This window comes from Bos grunniens, chromosome 1 (genome assembly GCF_055505025.1).
Source record: "Bos grunniens cultivar Pamir isolate PY7600 chromosome 1, Bosgru_T2T1.0, whole genome shotgun sequence".
NCBI lineage: Eukaryota > Metazoa > Chordata > Mammalia > Artiodactyla > Bovidae > Bos > Bos grunniens.
The window spans coordinates 17,290,658-17,316,447 of NC_141165.1; the positions used below are offsets into that span (position 1 = coordinate 17,290,658).

Consider the following 25,790-nt stretch of genomic DNA (forward strand, 5'->3'; position numbering starts at 1 on the left):
GATGGGCAGGGTGGCATGAGAGTATGCATGCATTCTCTCTGCCACCATCTCAGGGGCATCTTGGTACTTCCACAACCACAATCATCTGTTGACCCCTCCCAATCCCAATCAGCACCTGCTCAAACTCTTTCTGAAATAAGAACTATTCATCGATGTGCTCATCATTGGTTGAAGCCCAAAAGCCAGCAGGTGCACACCATCATGGATTCAATGACAACTCTTTGCAGAAGGCATGCCCTGTCCTTAAAATTAGCTGTGGTTGAAAATAATTCCTACAGTAAAGGGTTGGAGACAACAATGATTTCAAAACTTAAAACTGAGAAGTACACTTTATGACCAGTGCTTATGAGGGAGACTGAGATTAGTTTTTTAGTATTTCATTTTTACCACCCTCCTTTTTTGGAGAACAAGGGGTCTGATACGGCTAAAGGCTTTGCTGGTTTTCAAATACCTTTAAGAACTAGGGATTTTTTTCTTTTGGGTGGAGAGCTGCTCAAACCATACTTTTTTTTTTTTTTTAATCATCTTGTACCATGAGTGTTTGGAAGTAGCTGTTTTTCACTTTATTGGCATAAGCTTCCCCCGCTTCTATTCTCCTCTGTGATTTCTGCCAAGGAGTCTGTTGTGTTGCCTCGGACAAAACTCCCTGAAACAAGCTGCCTGCAGCCCTGTACCCCACAATATGGGTGTTGAATGTTTAGTTTTGCATCCCCTCTGATGGCTAGCCCACCAGAATAGGGGCAGCATTGCATTGAGAATTCACTTTGAGTTGTAACTTTTTTTCTTTCTTAAAAAAATTCCTACTTGTGAACTTTCAACAGCAGAGGGAAAAAACTCATGTCTCTATCTCTTCTTTTTTGAAAAACAAAACCCAAAAGACTCCTGGGATTCTGCTCAGAGAACCAAAGACGTTTCCCCTCAGCTGAACTCGGCCACCATCATTGACATCCACCCTTCCTCCACCTACAGCATCCGCATGTACGCCAAGAACCGGATTGGCAAGAGTGAGCCTAGCAACGAGCTGTCCATCACCGCGGATGAGGCAGGTATGTCTGATGGGCAGGGGGCCTCAGGGAGCAGGCTGATGGGGCTCAGATGGTTAATGCAAAGTCACAGCCGTGATGAACACTCTCTGGAGCTCCACGCCCATCAAAAACACAGACAGCACTCTCTGCCTACTTTGAAGGCACTGTTCTTCAAACAGGACTCAGGTCAAGGTTCTCACACCCAAGACTTAAAAGAAGACATATGAGGCTAATGATCTGGTGAGATTTAAAGAACCATGCTGTTCTTACAGCCCTTTTGTCTGGATGCGTGGAATCCAGGTTGACAGGAGAGCTGAGAGCCTGTCTTGCCCAAGTCCCTGTGCAGTCAGGGGAGGAAGGATCACTTAACTAGAAAACAGCTAGAATATTCTCTGTTTGGGAACTGGGAGGAAGGCAGTACAGATAATTTTATTGACTGGAAACAACGATATTTCCATCATCAATGGTACTGCTGATTTTTCCTATGACAAAGTATTTCATGTTATGTTGAAAATGTCGAAGACTGAGATAGGCATTTTGAAGACAAAACAGCGCACACGATCCTACCACCTAGAGTTATTGATGGATACATGGATATCACACACTAAATTATTCATCACACATGCATGCATGTACACTCACCCACACAGACACAGACACACAGCCTTTGATATAGAAGTTTGCTCGTGGTCACCTGTGGTGGCAATAATCTGGTTGCAGAGGACTTAGGCAATTGGGCAGTGGACGCCACCTGCCAGCCTGCCTCCTACAGAAGAGAAGGAAGCGAGCTGCCCTAGGGCTTCTCTGCAGAAGGGAAGGGAAAGAACCACAGCCTGGCTCATCTTGGGCGGGGGAGGAGGGGTGTGGGGGGGGTGAAAGAGTATCCAGGCCCAAACCTAGATTTTCTTTTCCTGCCCACACTCAAAACTGATCAGCCACCCCCAACTGCTGCAGGGAAAGCGGAAGCTTGGGCAGACCTTTGTTCTCCGTCTCCAAGATTAAGGAGATCATAGCCAAATGATGAAGCTTCCACAAGAGGTCGCTGCATCTTCCAACTGCAGTTGTTCTTGACTCTGTTCCTTCTCTGTTTTGTCGTCATTGTTTAGTCGCTAAGTACTGTGTGACTCTTTGAGACTCCATGGACTATAGCCTGCCAGCCTCCTCTGTCTAGGGGGTTTCCCAGGCAAGAATACTTGAGTGGGTTGCCATTTCTTTCTCTAGGGGATCTTCCCAACCCAGGGATCAAAGCAGTGTCTCCTGCATTGCAAACTGGTTCTTTACCACTGAGCCACCAGTGAAGTCTCACTTCTCTGTTACCCTCACTAATTGCACTTTGAATAGACATCATTCATCTATATCTCTTAAAGACTTCCTAAAATTTGTAATCCTGCCATCCACCATTTCTTGTATGTCCGTTATTTTCTTTAATTGAAGTACAGTTGATGTATAATGTTGTGCTGATTTCAAGTGAACAACAAATTGATTCAGTTACATATAGGCATATATACATATATATTCATTTCCATTATAGTTTATGACAAGATATTGAGAATATTTCCTATGCTATATAGTAGGTCTTTATTGTTTGGCTATTTTACACATAGTAGTATGTATCTGTGAACCCCAAACTCATAATTTACCTCCCCTCCTCTCTTCCTTTTTGTAACTGTAAGTTTTTTTCTATGTCTGTGAGCTTGTTTCTGTTGGTAAATAAGTTAATCTGTATCATGTTTAGATTCCACATATAAGCAATATCTGTCTCTGTCTGACTTACTTCACTTGGTATAATAATCTCTGGGTCCATCCATGGTGCTGTAAATGGCATTGTTTTCTTCCTTTTTATGGCTGACTAATATCCCATTTGTGTATGCAACACCTCTTCTTTATCCATTCCTCTGTTGATGGACATTTCGGTTGCTTCCATGTCTTGGCTATTGTAAATAGTGCTGCTATGGTCACTGGGGTGCGTGTATCTTTTCAAATTAGAGTTTTAATCTTTTCCAGATATATTTCCAGGAGTGAGGAGGATTCTGGATCATATGGCAACTCTATTCTTTAGTTTTGTAAGCGACAACCCTACCGCTTTCCATAGTGTCTGCATCAACTTACATTCCCACCAACAGTGTAGGAGGGTTCTCTTTACTCCACACCCTCTCCAACATTTATTATTTGTAGACATCTTGAGGCCATTCTGACTGGTACGAAGTAACATCTCATTGTAGCTTTGATTTGCATTTCTCTTCAAGTTTTCATTATCATAAACACTACTATGATGAGCATGATATGATATATCCTGTGATATATCTTTTGCCATTTCCAACAATATGTTTCGTGTTAAATTCCAAGAAGTAGGATTGCTGGATGAAAGCAAATGCCAAAATCTAACTCCTTTGTTATGCACAGTCAACATTGTCCTCAAGGAAACAGGTTAACATTTATTGTTTTTCCTGAACTGCACCTATATATTCATTTTTCAACTCTGGAATACATCAGTTCTTGAAACATCATTTTCAAGGGTGGGAGACAGGATAGCTTTGTGCTTTAGTCTGAGGGCGAGCCACTTCTAATGCTTGGAAACTCTCTCTGCGTGATTTCTCATCTGCAAGATTCACTTAATGATGTCTTTCTACTCCTCACCACAAACATGTTGGGTAATTGGAAAAAACCCTAATTTCTGAAAGTACTTTGCATGGTTCTAAAATAAGTAGGAAATGAGTGTTAATAAGCTCCTACAAAAATAGAATCTTATTTAAATATTGATGTAAACAACACACTCACTTCCTGGAATTTCATCATGCTGGGGATTTAGGGAGAATAAGTCACCCCCAAAATGAAAGCTTTGGATCAGGGCTGAGCCTTCTCCTTCCTTTGAGCCACTTTTCTGACTCTGCCCACCTCCACGGCCTTCTCAAGGCAGGGATGGTTTCCAATGGTGCATTTTGCACCTTTTTCCCCATCGCCATGACCGATGCAGGTGATGTGGCTTTTTTTCTGCTGTCTCCTCTGTGATCTCCCTGTAGCTGGCCGTTGCCATGGCAGTGCTTCTCTCTCTCCAGCCAAGGAGGTCAGATGAACAGCTACTCCTGGTCACCGGTCACGTGTGTGCAGCCAACTCAGGCATCTCTGCAGACAGATGGACACAGAGCCCCACCCCCTGCTTTGGCTCCTGAGCTGACAGTTGGGGTTTCACCAGGCAGCCCCACAACTCATCATTCTGTCTTCAAACTAGCTAAGGGAGAATGTGAGGGAAGGTCAGGCATGAGCAAAGAAAAGCTGCAAACCAGAACTTGCCTTGTCTTGCTGCATAGGTTTGCATGACTGAAATCAGAGAGCCATTTTCTTATGTGTGACTCACGTAGAAAGGAGAGCATTCTCCTAACCAAAGCCCCCTCTCCAGCTCTGCTTGGGGTGATAGAGCTTGTCCCTGCCACCTCCGGGAGGATCCCCAAAGGCACCTCTTTCGGAAGCCGCAGCCATCTTGAGAGAATCTTTTCCAGCCCTACAGCCGTCTTTCCCTAAAGAAATGAGTTCATCACTTAAGCAGTGAGAATCCCCAGATGGAAGCTTCTAGAAGCCATAGACCCACTCATTTTTTATGGTGATGCAGTGCCCAAGGGGTTCCCAGGTGGCGCTAGTGGTAAAGAATCTGCCTGTCAATCCAAGAGACACAGGTTAGACACCAGAGATGCAGGTTCGATTCTTGCATGGGGAAGATCTCCTGGAGGAGGGCCTGGCAACCCACTCTAGTTTCCTTTCCTGGAGAATCCCATGGACAGAGGAGCTTGGCGGGCTCCAGTTCATAGGGTCACAAAGAGTCAGACACAACTGAATCAACTTAGCATGCATGCAAGTGCCCAAGTCTAGGGCACCCAAGGCTGCCTCTCACCGCCCACTTGCTGAGGAAAGCAGCCCGTAAGGTGTAGGCCCAGGTCTTCCCTACCCCATTACTACCTTAAAACTACACCAGGCTTCTCGTGGCCCGAGCAGTGATGACCCTCCCTTCCTGCCACCGCCTCCTCGTGTGAGCTGCTCCTGCCCGAGTCTGGAGCCCCCTGAGGTCTATGCCTCCTCTTCTGTCCTCTCCCTTGAACAGCAGGTCAAGCGTCACGCTCTAGTGCAGTGCCTCCCCTCTGCTGTCAAATTACTTTCTTCTCCACGTAGCTGTCTCCTGGCTTCATCCAGAGGCTTGGGTCTTATTTGCTTATGGGGCTGGGCTGAGTCACCCGGTGAGAGGCACTCCTGAACTTCTATCTCTGGTTCTTCATTGGAGAATTTGCCAAGGGTCTACCATGTGCCAGGTCCAAAATTGGGCAGAGACCAGGGTGTAAAAATGGGCAAAGAAGGACTGAGACACGATGACAGAGTCTACAACAACATGCTCATCCCTGACAGAAGGAGCCTGGGGAATTCCCTGGCATCAAGAGGTTAGGAAAGGACACTCATTTCCAGGGCACAGGTTCAATCCCTGGCAGAGGAACTAAGATCCTTCAAGCTGCCTGGTATGGCCAAAAAAAAAGAGAAGTAGCCTGGGTGAGCAGAAAGAACATTCTTTGCTGGGCATAGGAGACCAAGACAGAATTTAGTTAGAACCAAATAAATTGAAGAACAGTTGATACCTAAATGGGGAGAGGATGAATTCATTTAGTGACTATTTATCAAATAAATAGCTTACTCCTTTAAATTATTATTCATTCAGCATGTATTATGTGCCACGTGCTGTTCTGGGCGTCCAAGACACAATGAACAAATCAGCTTGTCCTGCCTTTGTGGGAAGGACCAAAAACAGACGTCCAGACCGGAGATGACGGGGGCCACCATGGGTTTGACAGTTAGGAAGGGCCTGCCCACCTTGTATTTTCAGCCAAACGGAATTAGTGGGCTTCCTAGGTGGCGCTAGTGGTAAAGAATTATCATTTTTCACAGAAATTTGCACTTGTCATGGGCTTTACCTATGGCTCAGCAGTAAAGAATCCTCCTGCAATGCAGGAGATACCAGCAACACAGGTTCGATCCCTGGGTTGGGAAGACCCCTTGGAAAAGGAATTGGCAATCCGCTCTAGTATTTTTGCCTGAGAAATCCCATGGACAAAGGAGCCTGGAGGGCTACAGTCCATGGAGTCACAAGTCAGACAGGACTAAGCATGCAGGCAGGACATAGCCTTGCCTAGAATAAACATTAGGAACTGTAAATGTAGTCCTCATTTATTACTCTTTTACAAATTGAATAGTTTCAGTTTCTATTTAAAAAATGCAGCAACTATATATTTCGGAAAATCACATTCATCAGTAATTCTTACCTCTAGCCTGCTCTTCCTGTAGGAATAAGGTAAATATTCTGGTTTAAAAAAACAGAATAAAAAATTATCCTTTCTAGTTTTAGTGCAATTTCAATTCAAGACTGTTAAATAAATTCTTAAATGTTAAATGTCAACACAATTTTCAAATTTAGTTAAAGCAGTGGATACCTAGTGGTTAGTCTTCAATCATGTCAGCATTGGGAATTCAGTCTGCCTTGGATTCTAATTTTATGAAATTGTCCTTTTGCAATGAGATGAGGATCCATGAAAAAAAAAATTACAGCTTAGGCATTGTAAGGAAAGCACTAAAATTCTGGAAGCAGACTAATTTTTGTATCATTTTTTAAAATTGTATTTTATTGAAGCATAGTTGATTTATTTGTTGTTTAGTCACTCAGTCTTGTTTGACTCTTTTGTGACCGCATGGACTGTAGGCCACCAGGCTCCTCTGTCTGTGGGATTTCCCAGGCAAGAGTACTGGAGTGGGTTGCCATTTTCTTCTCCAGCATCATTTTTTATGTCATTTTTACAGTGCTTGTCTTAGAATGTTTTAGAAACTTAAAGTAGAAAATTCAGCACCCAAACAAAAGCTCTTCCTAATTATATTGGGCAAAGCTCTAATGTGTGTAAAATTCTTTCAGTCTCTGCCTTTAATATAGATCCTATGACTGTATTTTAAGAGAGGAGAGGTCTGAATCCTTTCACGTCAGAGACTAAGCAGACTAATAAATAAATTACTAACAAACCACAGAAGTCTTGATAGACTAAGCCAAAAAAGCTTTGTATTCTTATAAACTGTCAGGTCTCTGGGACTTCAGGCTTCCCAGCTGATGCAAGCGGTAAAGAACCTGGCTGCCAATGCAGGAGACGTGAAAGAGATGGAGGTTTGGTCCCTGGGTCAGGAAGACCCCATGGAGGAGGAAATGGCCACCCACTCCAGTATTCTTTCCTGGAGAATCCCATGGACAGAGGAGCCTGGCAAGAGACCAAGCATACATACACACACACTCGAAACTTCCCCGGTGGTCCAGTGGTTAAGACTCCATGCTTCCAAAGCAGGGGATGTGGGTTCCATCCCCAGTCGGGGAAGTAAGATCCCACATTCTATGTTATGGAACCAAAAAAAAAAAAAAAAACAAAACCACAATGTCAGGTCTGTCCTGGATACAGGGATTATCCCATGTCCCCAGACCACTTCACAGGGGAACTTCTTAAAATGCAAGACCAGACTGAAAAAGCAAAATGCCCCATGTTCACACTTAATGTTTTCTGATAGAATCAAGAGCATTTTTAAACACTCTCCTAGTGACTTTGTTTTTGATTATGAATATATCTCAACAAGAAAATGACAGCTGACTATTGCCAGCCAACCCCTTGAAAAGGCTACAACAAAGGACAAAGAATCCAGAATGGGAGGTACTATACACCACCTCCGATTCCTAACCAGCAGGCGCCTTGTTCAGTCTGACTTTGCAAAATTAAATTAAAATAATCAAGCCTCAGTGTAGCCATCAGACCTCAAAATAATTTTTTTCAAGGATTTTTATGCATGCACCACGTACTTCTCGCTGATCACAGAACTTCTCCATGTTTAAGAGAAATCTCTTCGATGTGCTTTCATTGCATCTGATATGGACATATTCCTGCAGAAAGGGCTGGTTTTCTTTACTACTAGTGCAACATGGGAAGCCCCTCACCCTGAGTATAGAAATTAGCTTCAGCATTAGCATTGTCTTTGCACTGAAGAATCAATAAATCCAAGAGGCTGCAGGACCCCCAGAAAACTCACTGTCCCCGTGACCTGCTAGGGAGAGAGAGGAGTGCTCTGGGTTTCAGCATCCACACAGCGCTGCACTGATCAAAGCAAGGACTCACTCTAGACTTGGTTCCTAAGACCACACAGCTTTGATTGAGTCTGTTAGGAAAAGAGGGAAAGACTGATATGCAGATGCATGCCCGAGCCTGCTGTGACAGGTTCCCAAGCCGGAGGAGTGCTCGTAGGCCCAGGCAGGAAACTGGTGGAGGGAAAAGGCGGCTCCGACCTGCCCGGGGGTGGGGGGGCGGGGGCAGTCGTGTTTAGGTTTCCCCTGCGAAGGTGGACGTGGCTGGGACGCGGGGTGCAGCGAAGTGAGGGTGCATGGAAACTGCAGAGAAAGGCAGGACACAGATGTGCAAAGTTAATGTGAGGGACGAAAAGTCTGAAGCTCTGAAGGCTGCCATGTCTCCTTTAAAGAGGTAAAGTGAAGACCAGAACTAATGTGTAGGAACAGAATGGAAAGCTGGTGCCAGGCATCGTTGCTGGGCTGGAGGGGGTGGTTCAGGGACAGAGGCTGTGTCCCTAGTGAGGTCAGAGACCTGGTGAGTAGATTCCTGGGAGAGCTTCCGAGCAGAAGGGAGCAGCCTGCAGGCCCAACTGTCTACCGGTTTCTTGTAAATGTTTCCAGCTGCTGAGCAGACACCTCCGTACAATAGCCCCTCTTCTCTTCACATATATATTCCTAACGTGCAATGAAGCATCTTTCCTGGAAAACTGGCTTCCTTTCTTCGCCCCCTTGGGTTAACATTCTCCCCCATTCCTGCCATCTCCGACTGTGGAATGAAAGTGAAAAAGAAAGTGTTAGTCGTTCAGTAGTGTCCGACTCTTTTTGCAACCCCATGGATTGTAGCCCACCAGGCTCCTCTGTCCATGGAACTTCCCAAGCAAGAATACTGGAGTGGGTTGCTGTTTCCTTCTCCCAGTGATTGAACCTGCATTCAGTTGAATTGAACTCCTGAGTCTCCTGCACTGCAGGCAGATTCTTTACTGTCTGAACCACCAGGGAACTTAGTAACAATCCCAGCACCCACTTCTTCCCACTTGTTGCCACTGTTTATTCCCAGTTCCCCCAGTGGCATTTCTCCTGCATGCATCAGTGGTCTCATAAAGCCTCAGCTGAGACAGGGTGTGACAGTTCCATTGCACATTATCCTCATCAGTGAAATTGCCCCTACTGGTGGGTCAGTGCTCTCAGGCACCGGGTACACCCTTTTCCACAGGCTACTGCAACAGTCCAAGCCTCTATTGCGTTCCTGGCACCCACCACTCTTCCCCTGACTTTGTACCTTATGATTTTGGTGAGAAGAGAGACAATCGGATTTGAACCTACTTTCTTCAAGGAGCAAGTATAGCTGGGTGTTCACTCACCCTGCTTCCCTGCCCACTGGGTTCTCCTCCTCTCATCCCAGAGGTGCTTGCCTTATGCCTCCCTCTCTCCAACACCTCCCCTCTTGCTCTGTCCTCTTGCTAATCTCCTGGGACCTTGTTCTTTCAAGTATACCTTTCCTTTTTGCAATTTGAATTTCTCCTTTGATGTGCTCCATAAAAACACTCAGTGAGAATAATCATCGTTACTCCTTGTATGTTCTAAGCATCATAACCCAGACATACATTCTATCATCCCATTATATGGAGAAGGAAACCGAGGTGCAGAAAAACTGTCACCCGCAAAACACCTCCAAGTTACTAAGCAAGGGAGCCAGAATTTGAACTCAGGCAGAAAGATTCCAGTGCCCATCAACTTAGCGGCTGCATTGTGACATCACTCAAAACTTCTTTCTCGGTTAAATGGAAAACACGTTTCTGCTAAATTGACTTTATTCTTTCCCCTTCCTCTTCTTTCCAAACCTTCAATCTTGTTTCTGTTCCCTATTTTTGATTTCTCATCTCCCAGTGCTCCTCACTTTTCTGCAAACTGGCATCTCCACATCCACAGAAATGGCCCATTCACAGCTCAGCAGTGGTTGTAGAGCTATCTTCCCAACAATATGTGGTCACCCAGTGGGGTCTCTCCCTGCTGACCTCTGGGTTCCCTTTTGCTTCCACTTCTCTGAAGACACTTGAGTATGTGCTGTGTTATAATCTCAGCTTCCGTGTACTCAGCCCATTGTTCTGATCAGACTGCAAACTCCTGCTGGACAAGGCCGTCTCCTCTAAGCTTTGCACTGTGTATGTAATGCAGGGTAGATTCCTAGTACAGAGTGATCGACTGTGCATGGCAGGCGATTGGCACCCCTATAACCACTGGATATAAGTTGGTGTGGATTGCATGCTTTTTTTTTTTTTTCTTTCACTCCAGTCTGCCCTCTGTGGCTACTGCCCCAGGTTAGTAAGTTTTCTCTTGGAAAGAGTGGAGAACTAAAACCATCAAAGAGAATCAGAGGCAGAAGAATCCTTTTTCTCCCTCCCCAGGTAGTTTGAGTCTCCTGAGGTGCTCAAATGCACATCACTAAACAGAGTCTCCAAAAGAACCAGAGGGATCTTCGTAGCCACTATAGACTTTGATCAAAGAAATGTTTCACCACTTTCTGTTTTACTAGTGTATTAACTTATGGTTTATTCATCAAGTTGTCAAAGACAAGGTGAGAAAGAATACAAAGATGTGTGTCAAAATTCACTTTTTCTAGAAGTGAGTGAGCACAGGGTGAATGTTGTGCACAGTGATTCAGCAAAATTGATTTTCCCACGAAAGCTGCTGTGGTGCTTCTTCTGGCCCTGAGTCCTGTTACATGGGTTTCAGTCCACACTGGAACCCATCTCTAACTGACCTGTGGGTTTTGGTCTTTCCAGCTCCTGACGGCCCACCTCAGGAAGTCCACCTGGAGCCCATCTCTTCCCAGAGCATCAGGGTCACCTGGAAGGTAAACCCAGCGAGCACGCATCCTCCTGGCACTTTCTCCATGGGGGTGGGGTGGGGAGCCTTCACTCACATTAAGTATTATGAGGCCAAGGCATGCACACTTTTTTAACTTTTATTTTATACTGGAGTATGGTTGATTTCCTGGGCTTCCCCGGTGGCCCAGCAGTAAAGAATCCACTTGTGATGTAGAAGACATGGGTTCGATCCCTGGATTGGAAAGATCCCCTGGAGGAGGGTATGGCAACCCACTCCAGTATTTTTGCCTGGAGAATCCCATGGACAGAGGAGCCTGGTGGGCTGCAGTCCATGGGGTCACAAAGAGTCAGACACGCCTGAAGCAATGAGCAGGCACGCATAGTTGATTTATAATGTTCTGTTCATTTCCGGTGTACAGCAAGTGATTCACTCACATGTAGGAAACTTTTGTTTTGCAAAGTTAGACTAGATACCTTTTTTACTAAAATCCAATCTTTGTATTTATGGCAGATTCTGTATCTACAGATTGTAGTTATTGGACCATGTTTTCAGTCTCTGAATCATGATTGGATCCTGAGTGCTGGTCTTCATGCAAATCGAAAACAGGCATGACCACACTCATGAAATTCATCCCCGTGGAAACATTTCCTAATTCCTCTTCCTAAATGCCAAATTACAGACTGTGTGGTAGACAGTTTGCCAGGTGGCAAAGAGGAGAGCAGTCCTGGCTGTGCCCCTAGCTGGCGGTGGCCTCGAGCATGCCCAGGGAGGGGAGCGCTGGGCCAGCTGCTGGCTGAGGCAGTGGTCCCCCGGCATGGCCAGCAGATATCGACTGCCTGCCAGTGAGCTCATTGCCAGCTGCTGGGACAGAAAGTCTGGGCCACTTGCTGGGACGGAAAGTCTGGGCCACAGTGCAAACAACCACACCACTCGGCATGCTGCTTCCTCCGGCATACATAGTTTTCACAGCCAAACTCTCATTGAAGGAAGCAGCGTTGACCGAGATTCTGGCCTGAACTCATCACAAACTAGCATGCTGGCAGCGCTGCCCCTGGGAGCCTACAGTCATTTAGGGGGTGGATGAATCGGCTTGGTTAATTAGTCACGCCCTCTGTGTGACCTTGGAGCTGACCACCTTCCTTCCGATTCCACTTTATCTAGAATGCCGTGGCTGGGTCAGAAAGTCTGCAAAGCCGCACTTCCTTTTCCGCTTCTGGTTTCTGGTGTTGCACTTTGCACTTTTCTCATTTGCTTCTTCCCGCTTTCCTCACCCTCTTGCCTGTGTTCTCCCTTAGCGAAGGTAAGAGCCGCAGTGAGGTCTTTAACCCACACACCTCTCGTCCCCCTGAAAAACCTCATCCATTCACCTCTTGCTGTGTTTCTTTTTCTTTTCTTCTAGCATCAGCTGTTTCATCAAATGACTAGCCTCTATACCACTACTACTAATAAAGGATTTTCAGGCTGGGATGGACACCACCTTGGATGTAAACACACATCAGTGGGGCCAGCCCCTTTGTGTGGGCTTTTTACAGGCTTGGCCCCTGAGCTGTCATCCCTGTGGGCAGCACACTGTCTGTTCAACTGCTCAGACAGGGCAGGCCGAGCCAGGTGGGAGGGGGCCGAGGGTCTTTGTGAGGACATCCGCCAGCCGTGAGCATCACTCGCCTTGTGATGAAAGGCGCTCAGCAGGCCCCAGCCCCCCACACAGCCCGGCCCTGCTGCAAAGCGAATGCTGACTCACTCTGTCTTGCGTTCAAGCTTGGGAACTTTCCCCCACCAGCCCGCCGCATTCTCTTGCATTTTGCCACTGAAAAGACCAGCTATTACAGCGGGCCCTAGAGCTTTCTCTGTCCTGCAGGAGAGAAGTGTCTGTCCCCAGAGCTCTTATAACTAAAAATAGAAACTTCAGAGGCTTAAAAAGGTATTGTATCCCTTCTGTCTCTATAGAGAAGCAGCAGGAAAAGTCAGTAGATTGCAGTTAAATGTCTTCTGAATGTCAAAAGAATGAACGAGTTGTGGGCTTTTGAAAGGAGGCCTTGCCTGCATTAGACGAAACCAGCCGCACTGTCCTATTCATGGAACCTTGATTTAGTCCAGGGTGGCGGGCTGCAGACAGAGACGTGGTGATTGAACCACTGAGTGGAGGAGGGGCTGCCCGCGGAGCTGTCATTTCACACTGGCCTGATTGTGTCATGCAAGTGCGTCACCAATTCAATCTAACTGTAGGCGATACTAAGTGATCCAAAGTACCGTGTGTTGCATAAAATAAGCCTTGATTTTATGGTATCAAAGCTCCAGATTTACATTTTGTGTAAAGAGGCTGATAGGAGGGACTTCCCCTGGCAGTCCTGTGGTTAAGACTTCACCTTCCAATGCAGGGGGTACCTACTGGTTCAATTGCTGCTCAGGGAGCTGAGATCCCATATGCTGCACAGCCAAAAAACCAAAGCTTAAAAAACAGAAACAACATAGTAAGAAATTTTAAAAAGACTTTAAAAATGGTCCACATCAAAAAAGAAAAAAAAATCTTAATAAAAGAGGCTAACTGGAAAGGAGGAGAAAGAAGGAAGGAAAGAAAAAGAGAGACATTGTATTAGCTGAAGATGTGCTAGTTCCTCAGAGGAAAGAACAGCTCTAGGCTTTAGGGAGGAATATATCCAGTTTAGACATTAAACCTCCTGAAGGTCAATGGTAAGCACACAGGAAGATGCCCAAGAACTTGTCTGTACGATGGAAGATGAAGAAAATCCCATGGACAGAGGAGCCTGCCAGGCTCCACTCCATGGGGTTGCAAAGAGTTGGATACAACTTAGCGACCAAACAACAGCAACAATCCGAAAAATACTTTTAACTCTATAGAGTGCCTTATCTTCCTAATTCCAACAAATCAAGGCATCATTACAACCTAGTCTATATTTCAGAGATGAACTCTTCCAGGGGGAAATGGCTTAGTTTGTCATTTAAAAACAAAATTGCCTTATTGCCAATGACCTTCATAGCAGCGCTATAATAAACAGCAGATGCCACTTGACTTCTACATCCAGTGCAGCAGTAAAGAATCTGCCTGCCAATGCAGGAGATGCAAGAGACACCCATTCGATCCCTGGGTCAGGAAGATCCCCTGGAGAAAGAAATGGCAACCCACTCCAGTATTCTTGCCTAGAGAATCCCATGGACAGAGGAGCCTGGTGAGCTACCGTCCATGGGGTCACGAAGAGTCAGATACAACTGAGTGACTGAGCACATAGCCAAGGTGGCAGGGAATTTCCCAAGATCTGAGGGCTCCTGACTGTCCAATGGAGCCCCTCCAACCCCCCCACCCCCCACCCCTCTCTTGGCTATCTGACTTTGCTGGCTGGGCTTATAAGCAATAGATGTACTAATGTATGTAAAATGCCAAGATTGTGCTTGTGCATGGAAAGGTTCAACAAACCTTTCAGCACCTTCCAGCCTCATGCTATAAATGTGACTAGCCCGAGCAAAGTTAAAGGAAATGAAGTAACCCGTCCACTTTTACCTACTACCACTTTCTTTCCAGATTGTAAAATTAACCTCCACATAACTGGGCATTAAGTCGACCTCCTTGCTTCCGCAGTCAGAGGAAATTCAAGAGCTGCCTTGGAATTAGTTTTACTTAATTTTTAAGCCCTCACTTTAATTTTTAACTCTCTCCTTAGGCTGTGAAAAATTACAAAATTTGCATTTCTTTTATGAAGTAATCAATTGGTTCTAGAGTTGGATTTTCAGCATTTTTATTAAAAATCCCAATGACCAACATGCCTGACAAATATTTAAGGAATTGTTAGCCCTTCTCATATTGATAAGTTTAACCTCTTCCCCTATAATGAGAGAAGAAAAATCCAAACCGATTTCAAAATGTCTTGATCATCTGCATAACATAGGGCTATTCTCTCAATCTCTTACAATTAACTAGACCATAGGCTCTGTGAGGGGAGAGGGCATGTTTTGTTGTTCTTTATGTTTCCAGTAGCAGCACAGTAAATATTTGTTAAGTAAACACATGGACTTCTCATTGTTCACCTTCACGTTATAATCTGCATGTCAGGAGGGGATCCCTTTCCTTTGGAAAACTGGATGCCCTAAAAAGCCCTACATGACCAAGTTAACATCTTACTTTTTTGCACATGTATAAAATATACAGATGCCCTTCACAAAACCACTCATTGCTTTATTTGGGGTATACTCTGTCCCTCTCCCCACCTCCCCACTGGATCAGCCCTCTTGGTTTAGCCATGTGATTGGTCTTTTCCTAGAACTCCAATTCTCTACCCCAAAACAGAGCTGCCAACCTGCCTGCCCCAAGGGTCCTGGCTGGCCTCCCAGCCTAAGCAGGCGATCCTCTTAGTGCCCAGCCTCAAAGGGCAGTGAGCAGATGCTGGCCAGCTTCACAAAGGCTGCTGAGCCGCCAAGAGTGTGGGATACCAGCCCACACCTGAGCATGCTGGGAAGACAGGTTGGCTGATTCACAGCCCAGGAGGCTTGTCTCTGTCCAATCCCAGTGAAAAGGCCAGCCCTCTCGGCTCATTTGCCCTGACAGGACATCAGCTGAACTTGAACCAAGGGCTCAGATCAGGGCCAACTCCATTCATCAGCTGGCAGTCCTTTCAGATGGTGTCTTCTGAAGGTTTCACTTGGAGCCTGGATGAACCTGGCATAGTACAAGAGACCTAAGGACAGACACTTTGCTTGTTCTGTTTCAGAACAGTTAGCTCATAAACAAGTTACTGACTGTTAGGTCACAATAAACTTGGAGGTAAGGGTGATATTTGTGCATTGATTGTTGGAATGTATTATCAGAAATGCAATTAAGAGTACTAAATAGGAACATCAAGGTTAGAATCAAAAGAGAATTTTGGATATTAACTGGTGACTGATCACAGGTCTTTATTTATATCAGCATCACATTTTACAAGTGGATTGGCTTCCAAAGTTTGGACATTAAGGTAAAAATTGCTTATAACAGGATAATATTAAAATTTATTTGATTGTCTGTTGAGTACCCTAGGCATGTTACCAATGAGACCTTGGCGTCATACATGTGTGAATATTTAATATTCGCAGTAAAAATAAGGCTTCCCAGGTGCTGCTAGTGGTAAAGAACCCACCTGCCAGTGCAGGAGACACAGGTTCGATCCCTAGGTTGAGAAGATCCCCTGGAGTAGGAAATGGCAACCCATTCCAGTATTCCTACCTGCAGAATCCTGTGGACAGAGGAGCCTGGCAGGCTACAGTCCATGAATCACAAAGAGTTGGACACGACTGAAGCAACTTACATGCATGTGAAAATAAAGAGCATATGTAAAAATATAACTGGACAGGATTTTATTACATTATATATAAAATAAGATTAGCATTAGGTTAAATGTATCTATGGCAGGTAAATTACAGATAATAAGAATATTCTGATGCAGCATAAAAACTACTGGATTAGACTTCAAAACAATTAGATATTATTCCCATCTCCACATTTAGTAGAAATGATCTTGAACAAGTAACTTGATTTGTCATTGCTGAAGCTTGAACCCTTCCATTAGGTCCAATCTGTGTCTCCTTTTCATTATGTCATAGACAGATAAACAACAGCACATTGAAGCCTTATCTGTAATCATCACTCTGTGCTGCCTTGACAGCCATGAAGGATGAAGGCCAGAAGAGCATTTTAGGATATGCATGCTGGTCCTTTGAATAACAACCCTTATTTTTGCTCTACCCTGGACGCTGGCCCCTCTGATGCTCTGGACAGCACAGTCCTTTCTAATAATATTTTTTTTTGGTTGTTTTTCAGTCACTCAGTCATGTCCAACTCTTTGCAACCCCATGGACTATAGCATGCCAGGCTTCCCTGTCTTTCACCATCTCCCAGAGTTTGCTCGAACTCATGTCCATTGAGTCAATGATGCCATCCAACCATCTCATCCTCTGTTGTCCCCTTCTCCTGCCCTCAATATTTCCTAGCATCAGGGTCTTTTCCAATGAGTCAGCTCTTCACCATCAAGTGGCCAAAGTTTTGGAGCTTCAGCTTCAGCATCAGTCCTTCCAGTGAATATTTAGGGTTGATTTCCTTTAAGATTGACTGGTTCGATCTCCTTGCAGTCCAAGGGACTCTCAAGAGTCTTCTCCAGCACCACAGTTTGAAAGTATCAATTCTGTAGTCAGCTTTCTTTATGGTCCAACTCTCACAGCCATACATTACTACTGGAGAAACCATAGCTTTGACTGTATGAACCTTCATTGGCAATGTGATGTCTCTGCTTTTAAATACACTGTCTGTCAGTCACTAAATGAATTCTTTCCTGGCTGGGCCTTGGCTATGCCCTTCATTTCCTCACAGAAACTTCCACATTGTCCTCCTTATTCTCTCCCTGGTCTGAACTCAGGGCATCTCCCCTGTCCCTGCCAGTTCTCTCTGACTGACTCCACTGCCAGGCTCTGGAACACTTAGCCATCACCCTTCTGGCATAGTTCATGTCTCAGAAGTCTTCTCTAGCTTTGCTGAGCTTCAGAGGCCACTGCCGCCTCCTCAGCAGCTGCCTGAGTTCGACATAGACCCTTAGGAAGGATACAGGGCATCTAGAGACCCTGATGTTAGGTGGAGGTTATTCCTGGAGACCTCAGAGCTGGTAGATACAAACTGATCCTGGTCTGCATATGTTCTATGAATTCCTCTATTAGACCATCAGCAGAAACCACTAGATAAACTTAGTTCAGTTCAGTTCAGTCACTCAGTCGTGTCCGACTCTTTGCAACCCCATGAATCGCAGCACGCCAGGCCTTCCTGTCCATCACCAGCTCCCAGAGTTCACCCAGACTCATGTCCATCGAGTCAGTGATGCCATCCAGCCATCTCATCCTCTGTCATCCCCTTCTCCTCCTGCTAGTGAGAAATACTCTATGTTGCTCCCAGAGAGTGAGATTTGCAAAGGACAGCAGAATTCAAAAAAAGGAGGGGTCTAGCAAGAGTAGTTACTCAACAGTTGTTTGTTGGTAGGATGACTGAATGCATATGTGAATGAATGAATGAGATGGAACCACCCTTAAGTTTAGAAATAGAATAAATAGGTCCTGGTGTGCAGTAGTTAACCTCAAGTTCATCCCACAACATTCTCCAAACCTGTTTCTAAAATTCTGCATTTGTGTTCCAACCACACCCTTGATTGCCATCTCCTCCTTGGCTGCCAAGTCTGACCAGCCTACGGTGACCATCAGCTCCAAGGCCAAGTTCTTGGCCTCTCCAGATGGTACACAGTTCAAACACTTGGTCATTCATGGTTACTTCTGGAGCTCCTTTGTCTGTTGTTTTTGTTGTTCAGTTGTTGTTTGCTAAGTTGTGTCTGACTCTTTGCATCCCCATGGACTGACGCACCCCAGGCTTCCCTGTCCATCACCATCTCCTGGAATTTGCTCAAACTCATGCCCATGGAGTCAGTGATACCATCCAACCATCTCATTCTCTGTCATCCCCCTCTCCTCCTGCCTTCTATCTTTCCCGGATTCAGGGTCTTTTCCAATGAGTCAGTTTTTCACATCAGGTGGCCAAAGTATTGGCACTTAGCTTCAGCATCAGTCCTTCCAATGAATGTTCAGGGTTGATTTCCTTTAGGATTGACTGATTTGATCTCCTTGCTGTCCAAAGGGTGTCTCATTGTCAGATCGCACCTCCAATTTTTATTTCACACTATGTGGCCGCTTGTTCTTTACCTGTTCCTCAATGAGCAGTAACATTGAAGGGGGAGCTGCCTGGCCTCACACATCCCTTGTAGAAGACAATGAATACTCTCGCAGTCGATGGGGCCAGCAGAGCCCCAGCAGGGCTCTGACCAATGAAGCATCTATTCCCCCTCCATCCTGCCTGCCCTGTGAAGCAGTCCCTTTGCTGCCTTCTGACTCCTAAGACCACAAAAGGCTTACAGTCCTAATTGCATTCATTCCCTTCTGTTCTGCAGAGACCAAAAAAGGGTTCTTGGGGATCTAAAAAACTGGGGAATGCACAGCTGTTGGTTCTTAACTGAATAGTCCATTCCAAGCAAGGCCAGTCCTAAACCATTTCATGATTTTCTAGTGATGACAACAGTGGTTCTCAGGTTTGAGCATGCTCAGAACCCTGGGGAGGGCTTGTTAACACACAGACCAGTAGCCACCTCCTTGCAGTAAGTGTTTCTGACATCAGCAGGTCTGGGTGGGGTCCCAGCTTTTCCCTAGCTTCCCCACATTCCTACCATTCCCCAACCCCCCCAAAATTCCTGCGGACCCCTCCCTGAAGTTCCCCACCCTCCGTCCCTGGGTCATTTCTTGTATCCTCACCAGGCACAGCCAGGTGCACTGCCCCCTTCTTGGGAATCCCCCTGCTCGCATTGGGAAAAGGCACCTCTCACTTTTCCCTTCTGTGTCAACAGCCCCCTGTGCCAGCCTTCAGTGCTGCCAGCGTCACTCTCCCTTTTAATCACAATTCACTGTGCATCTTTCCTACCCACGGTGCCTTGTACAGAAGAGACGCCAGCTCCTGGTGGTTACATTTAATGCATCCATTCACTGATCAAGTTATGGAATTTATGCTGTTTATATTGAGGAGCGATGAGAGGGACTGGAGGTAGCACATGGAGATGAAAGACTGTCTCCACCTCTGTAATAAAAGGGAAATGAGGACAGGTAACATTGTAAGTGAATCTGCAGGAAGCTGAAGGAAATGTTTTCAATCATGTTTCAACTGAGTCACTGGACATGCTGGCTTGATGTAGTATTCCAAGTGTGGGATTCTGCAGTGGAGGCCTCGGGCTCCCCAGGCCAGAAGCTGAATCTTGACATCCAGGATGGTCCACTCACCCACCAGCAGTGAGCAGGTGGAGGGGAGCGTGCTGGAAACAGGATCTGGTCAGTGGTTTTCTGAACCTGAGATGCCACTTCTAATCCGTCACATCCATGCTGGTGGTGCTGTGAGCGTTTGCTCATCCCTGATTTTCCCATCTCTGTAAGGAGCGGCAACTCTGCCACAGGCAGCTTGCAGGCTGATTCCGGTGGACACGTAAAATACAGGCACTTGCAAACCACAGGAATAAATTGACACAGGGCTCCTGTTGTCATGGAGATCAAAAGAGACAGTTTCTTAAAGGAAGTGGGGGTTGGGAGGGATTTGGAGGCTGGAGAAAGGGCTCCTGGAAAGATGAAAGAAGGCTGTTTAGGGAGACCACAGGAGGAAAAAAAAACTGTCAAGGCTGGAAGGGGAGAGAGCGTGCCACAGAAGGCAGATAAATGAGACAAATGAAAAGAGGTCTGGATGGTTCCTGATGCAAAGGTGAAGGAAAGGAAGGGGAAAATTCAACACAGAAAAATAATGAGTTCTCACAAGAGAAACAGCAGTGGACAGCTACAACCTTCTTTTGGAATTGCAGTGCATTCAAAGGGATTTGAGCCAACATAAAGCCAGGACACTCACACGTCAAAGCCATCTGTAAACAGCAGCATCTTCCTGCTTGCAGAGACATTCAGATTCCTGAATTCTTGATTATGGGGTGAAGGGAGCCCTCCTTCACTTTAGGTTGTTTGTTTGTTTGTTTGTTCCAATCACTTATTTTCTAAAGTCTTCCACTGAGAGGGCTGGTTGCCAGGAGAGGTTTGCTATAAATCCACTGGCCTGCCTTCAAGGATCCTTATAAACTTGTGTAACCCACCGGCTGGCTGACAAGTGAATACCACTTCTGGAATCCTTATTTTAAGCAGGAAACAAAAATTGACAACATTTTCCAGATAAATTAGCTCTTCAGAAGCTATTTTCTTCCCTGATATGGCCTAGGAAATGACATGGACCCCTCCAAATCCTGCTCAGATGGTAAATGATCTGCCTGTGATGCGGGAGACCCAGGTTCAATCCCTGGGTCGGGAAGATCCCCTGGAGAAGGAAAAGACACCCCACTCCAGTATTCTTGCCTGGAGGATTCCATGGACAGAGGAGCCTGGTGGGCTACAGTCCATGGATTCACAAAGAGTGGGACATGACTGAGCAACTAACACTTTCACATTCCTTCAAATCTTGCCTGGCTGTCCCGTCTTGATGGATTGGCCACCATGTCACATATCAGCATGGAAGCCAGGTCTCGACTTGCACCCTTGTGTCCAGACTGGGACACACTGCCTAAGAATTCCCTCTGAACTGGCTGACCCAGGCCTTTGTGTCATGGGTCTGGTGTCTAAGCACCTCCTCTGCCTTTATACCCTCCTCGTTCCCACCACTCACTTATATTCAGTAAGATATAAACCTTCACCTAAGGTCATTCTTACCCATCACTTTTTTAGACCTCATAAATGCTCAGGTGATCAAATCAGTCAATCCTAAAGGAAATCAACTCTGAATCTTCATTGGAAGGACTGATGCTGAAGCTGAAGTTTCAATACTTTGGCCACTTGATGGTGAAGAGCTGACTCATTGGGAAAGACCCTGATGCTGGGAAAGATTGAGGGTAGGAGGAGAAGGGGTGACAGAGCATGAGATGGTTGGATGGCATCAACGACTTGATGGACATGAATTTGAGCAAACTCTGGGAGATGGTGAAGGACAGGGAAGCCTGGCATGCTGCAGTCCATGGGGTTGCAGAGTCACAGGACTGAGCAGCTGAACAACAACAAATGCTCAGAACCAGTCTCCTCTTTATCTACAATAACACTTTTTGAGAATGGCCACTGTGTTGAACTTCTGATGTGGCCAGGGCAGTGGATCAGATTTCAAATATTTTTTTAGGAATGTTTGTGCTCTTGGTGCTTGCAGCCAAGTTCTTGGAATCCAGATACTTGATATGCTCCAGGTGACCATAAGAGGAGATGGAGGTGGTCAGTTCCTGCTGAGCTGAAGGTTGTTGTTCAGTCAGTCAGTCGTGTCTGACTCTTGGCGACCCCATGGACTGCAGCACACCATAGCTTTGACCATAGAAACCTTTGTCAGCAAAGGAATGTCTCTGCTTTTTAATATGCTATCTAGGTTTTTCATAGCTTTTCTTAAGGAGCAAGTGTCTTTTGATTTCATGGCTGCAGTCACCATCTACAGTGATTGTGGAGCCCAAGAAAGTAAAGTCTGTTACTATTTCCATTGTTTCCACATCTGTTTGCCATGAAGTGATGGGACCAGATGCCATGATCTTAGTTTTTTGAATGTTGAGTTTTAAGCCAGCTTTTCACTCTCCTCTTTCACATCCATCAAGGGGCTCTTTAGTTTCTCTTCACTTTCTGCCATAAGGGTAGTGTCATCTGCATATCTGAGATTGATTATTGATTTTTCTCCAAGCAATCTTAATTCCAGCTTATGCTTCATCCAGGAAGAGAAGGGGACAAGGATGAGATGGTTAGATGGCATCACCATCTTGATGGACATGAGTCTGAGCAAACTCCAGGAGTTGGTGATGGGCAGGGAGGCATGGTATGCTGCAGTCCATGGAGTCACAAAAAGTTGGACACGAATGAGTGACTGAACTGAGCTGAACTCTGCATACAAGTTAAATAAGGAGGGTGGCAATATACACCCTTGACATACTCTTTTCCCAATTTGCAACCAGTCTGTTGTTCCATGCCTGGTCCTAACTGTTGCTTCTTGACCTGCATGCAGGTTTCACAGGAGGCAGGTAAGATGTCTTATATTCCCATCTCATAAGAATTTTCCACAGCTTTTTGTGATATACACAGTCAAAGACTTTAGCGTAGTCAGTGAAGCAGAAGGAGATGTTTTTCTGGATTCTCTTGCTTTTTCTACCATCCAATGGATGTTGGCAATTTGATCTCTGGTTCCTCTGCCTTTTCTAAATCCAACTTGAATATTTGGAAGTTCTCAGTTCACATACTGTTGAAGCCTAGCTTGGCAAATTTTGAGAATAACTTTGATAGCATATGAAATGAATGCAATTGTGTTGTAGTTTGAACATTTTTTGGCATTGCCCTTCTTTGGAATTGGAATGAAAACTGACCTTTTCCAGTCCTGTGGCCACCACTGAGTTTTCTAAATTTGCTAGCATATTGAGTGCCGTACTTTAAAAGCATCATCTTTTAGGATTTGAAATAGCTTAGCTGGAATTCCATCTAGGTTTGTTCATAGTGATTTTTCCTAAGGCCCACTTGACTTTTCACTCCAAGATGTCTGGCTCTAGGTGAGTGATCACACCATTGTGGTTACAACTTGATGGTGGATGAAGTGAAAAGTGTCAGTTGCTTAGTTGTGTCCAGCTCTTTGTGACCCCATGGAATGTAGCCCACCAGGCTCCTCTGTCCATGGGATTCTCCAGGAAAGAATAGTAGAGTTGGTTGCCATTTTCTTCTCCAAGGGATCTTCCCAACCCAGGAATCAAACCTGAGTGTCCCACATTGCAAGAGGATTCTTTACCACCTGAGCCACCTTATGCACTGTTGATGGTAGGTGGGAGAGTGCCAGTGGAGGACAGAGAATGGAGAGGACTCCTTGGGTGGAGGCAGTCACAGGAGGCTCCCCAAGGAGTGAGAAGTTGAGCTGGCCATGGGATGAGTCAAGTTTTGACAGTAGAAAAAGGAAGAAATGCGTTCTCTGATGGGGACTTTCATGAGATGGGAAAGTGTAAGAGAGCTGGGATCCCCATGCTTACCTAAGCACTTGAGGATCCAAGAGGAATGGACATCCAGGGGATGTTAGTCTGGAAACACTGCCTTGGGGCTCAGAACTTAACTGCAGGCACTGCTGTTGAGGGAGAAGGAGGGCATGATCAAAGTGGCTTCTTAGAAATCTGTCTTCTCCAATATCTTGCAACCCAGATTCAAACGTGTTTCAGGACCCCTACCTGATTCTTTCTTCTATGTTTCTTCCTGTGCTGTGCTTAGTCACTCAGTAGTATCTGACTCTTTTGTGACCCTATGGACTGTAGCCCGCCAGGCTCCTCTGTCCATGGGATTCTCCAGGAAAGAATACTGGACTGGGTTGCCAGATGCCTTCCTCCAGGGGATGTTCCCAACCTAGGGATGGAAGCCAGATCTCCCACATTGCAGGCAGATTCTTTACCATCTGAGCTACCAGGGAAGCCCTGCTGTGGCTGCTGCGTCGCTTCAGTCATGTCCGACTCTGTGGGACCCCATAGATGGCAGCCCACCAGGCTCCCCCATCCCTGGGATTCTCAGGCAAGAACACTGGAGTGGGTTGCCATTTCCTTCTCCAATGCATGAAAGTGAAAAGTGAAAGTGAAGTCGCTTAGTCGTGTCCAACTCTTAGTGACCCCATGGACTGCAACCTACTAGGCTCCTCCATCCATGGGATTTTCCAGGCAAGAGTACTGGAGTGGGGTGCCATCGCCTTCTCCAAGGGAAGCCCTACTGTCTTCCTATTCCACCAGTAACTCTGTTTGCTTAGTTTCATGAACACAAACAATTATTTTTGACCCATTTACTCAATTTTTCTTTGAGGCTATTTAACAGCCCTAGAAGGGTATCCTAAAAAGTGTCTTCCCATTTGAATGCCTTCTCTTCACATGCCAGCCAACCATCTCGCTTTATTCCAAGTAGACACATGCTCCAGGAAGTCCTGTTTCAGTATCATCCAAATAGTTTTTAAAGTAAGGGGTATTACATTATGACCCAACTTGTCTTAGGATGATATGAAACCTGCTGCTGCTGTTGCTAAGTCGCTTCAGTCGTGTCCAATTCTGTGCGACCACATAGACAGTAGTCCACCAGGCTCCCCCATCCCTGGGATTCTCCAGGCAAGAAAACTGAAGTGGGTTGCCATTTCTTTCTCCAATGCATGAAAGTGAAGTTGCTCAGTCGTGTCTGACTCCTAGAGACCCCATGGACTATAGCCTACCAGGCTCCTCCATCCATGGGATTTTCCAGACAAGAGTACTGGAGTGGGTTGCCATTTCCTTCTCCAGATATGAAACCTACCACCAGACAAATGGATTGAAGTTCTTTGGGTCCTCACCCCATGCCTTCACCCCACCATGGCTTGTTGCCATACAACTCAGAAAGTCACTTTCAAAATACTTTGGAACTTTGATCAGAACCCCTAAAACATACAATTACAGTGTATAAAATTCCTGCATTTATGGACTTTTAAAAGACATCTCGTGTTTCTCAATATGAATATAAACCTTCAAGGATTTCTTTAAGGTTAACACATCCCTAAGTGTAAATCTGACTAGTTAGCCTACAAATTAATAGTAGAACTTAAACTTTGTCTGCGATAGTTATAATTTTTGCTTATTTTTCGCATGAAAACATAATAGTTTCTCTTTGTGTGATTCATTAAATTTTTCTTTGATTAAATTTTTTGTTTCATGTAACTTTATAAACCTAATTATCAAGCTTTGCAAAAAGGAGAGAATTTATTGGGGCTGAGTGGTGGACATTAAAGACAACTCTTGGGAAAACCTGGGTTAGAATTCCGACTCTGCATTTACCTTGAGGAATATGTTTTTTAATCTCTTTGACCTTTAGTGTCTTCCTCTGTAAGAAGGAGAATGATACTTCTTGGGGTTGTTGTGACAATGAACAGTGATAGATAGATAATCTCACTTATTACACTGGTTGGGAAAATCACATTCTCAATAGGTGAGAGAGATGATGGATGGAGGAGGTGGTGGGAGGCTGGTGGTAACTAGTGGCAGTGATGTTGGCTCTGAGTTAGCGACAGAGGCGACGGTGGTCATAATGATGCTGGTGGTGATGTGGATGCCAGTGGTAGTGGTAATGGAAGCACTGGAGGTGCAGCAGTGCTTTATGGTGGAGGCAGTGGTAAGAGTGGCTGTGAGCGTGGGAGAGATGAAGGCAGCACTGGGTGATGGTGGTGGAGGTGGTGGTGACGT

At 45.5% G+C, this 25,790-nt stretch overlaps 1 protein-coding gene across 2 annotated transcripts in view; it reads left to right on the forward strand.

The window, feature by feature from the left end:
• Positions 1 to 25,790, forward strand: part of DSCAM (DS cell adhesion molecule) — an 859,211-nt gene that overhangs the window by 712,076 nt on the left and 121,345 nt on the right. For both annotated transcript variants that reach the window (XM_086341570.1, XM_086341667.1), the window contains 2 exons: positions 879 to 1,046; positions 10,929 to 10,999. In XM_086341570.1, coding sequence (XP_086197696.1) covers positions 879 to 1,046; positions 10,929 to 10,999 — 239 coding nt within the window. The remainder of the gene's footprint in view (positions 1 to 878; positions 1,047 to 10,928; positions 11,000 to 25,790) is intronic.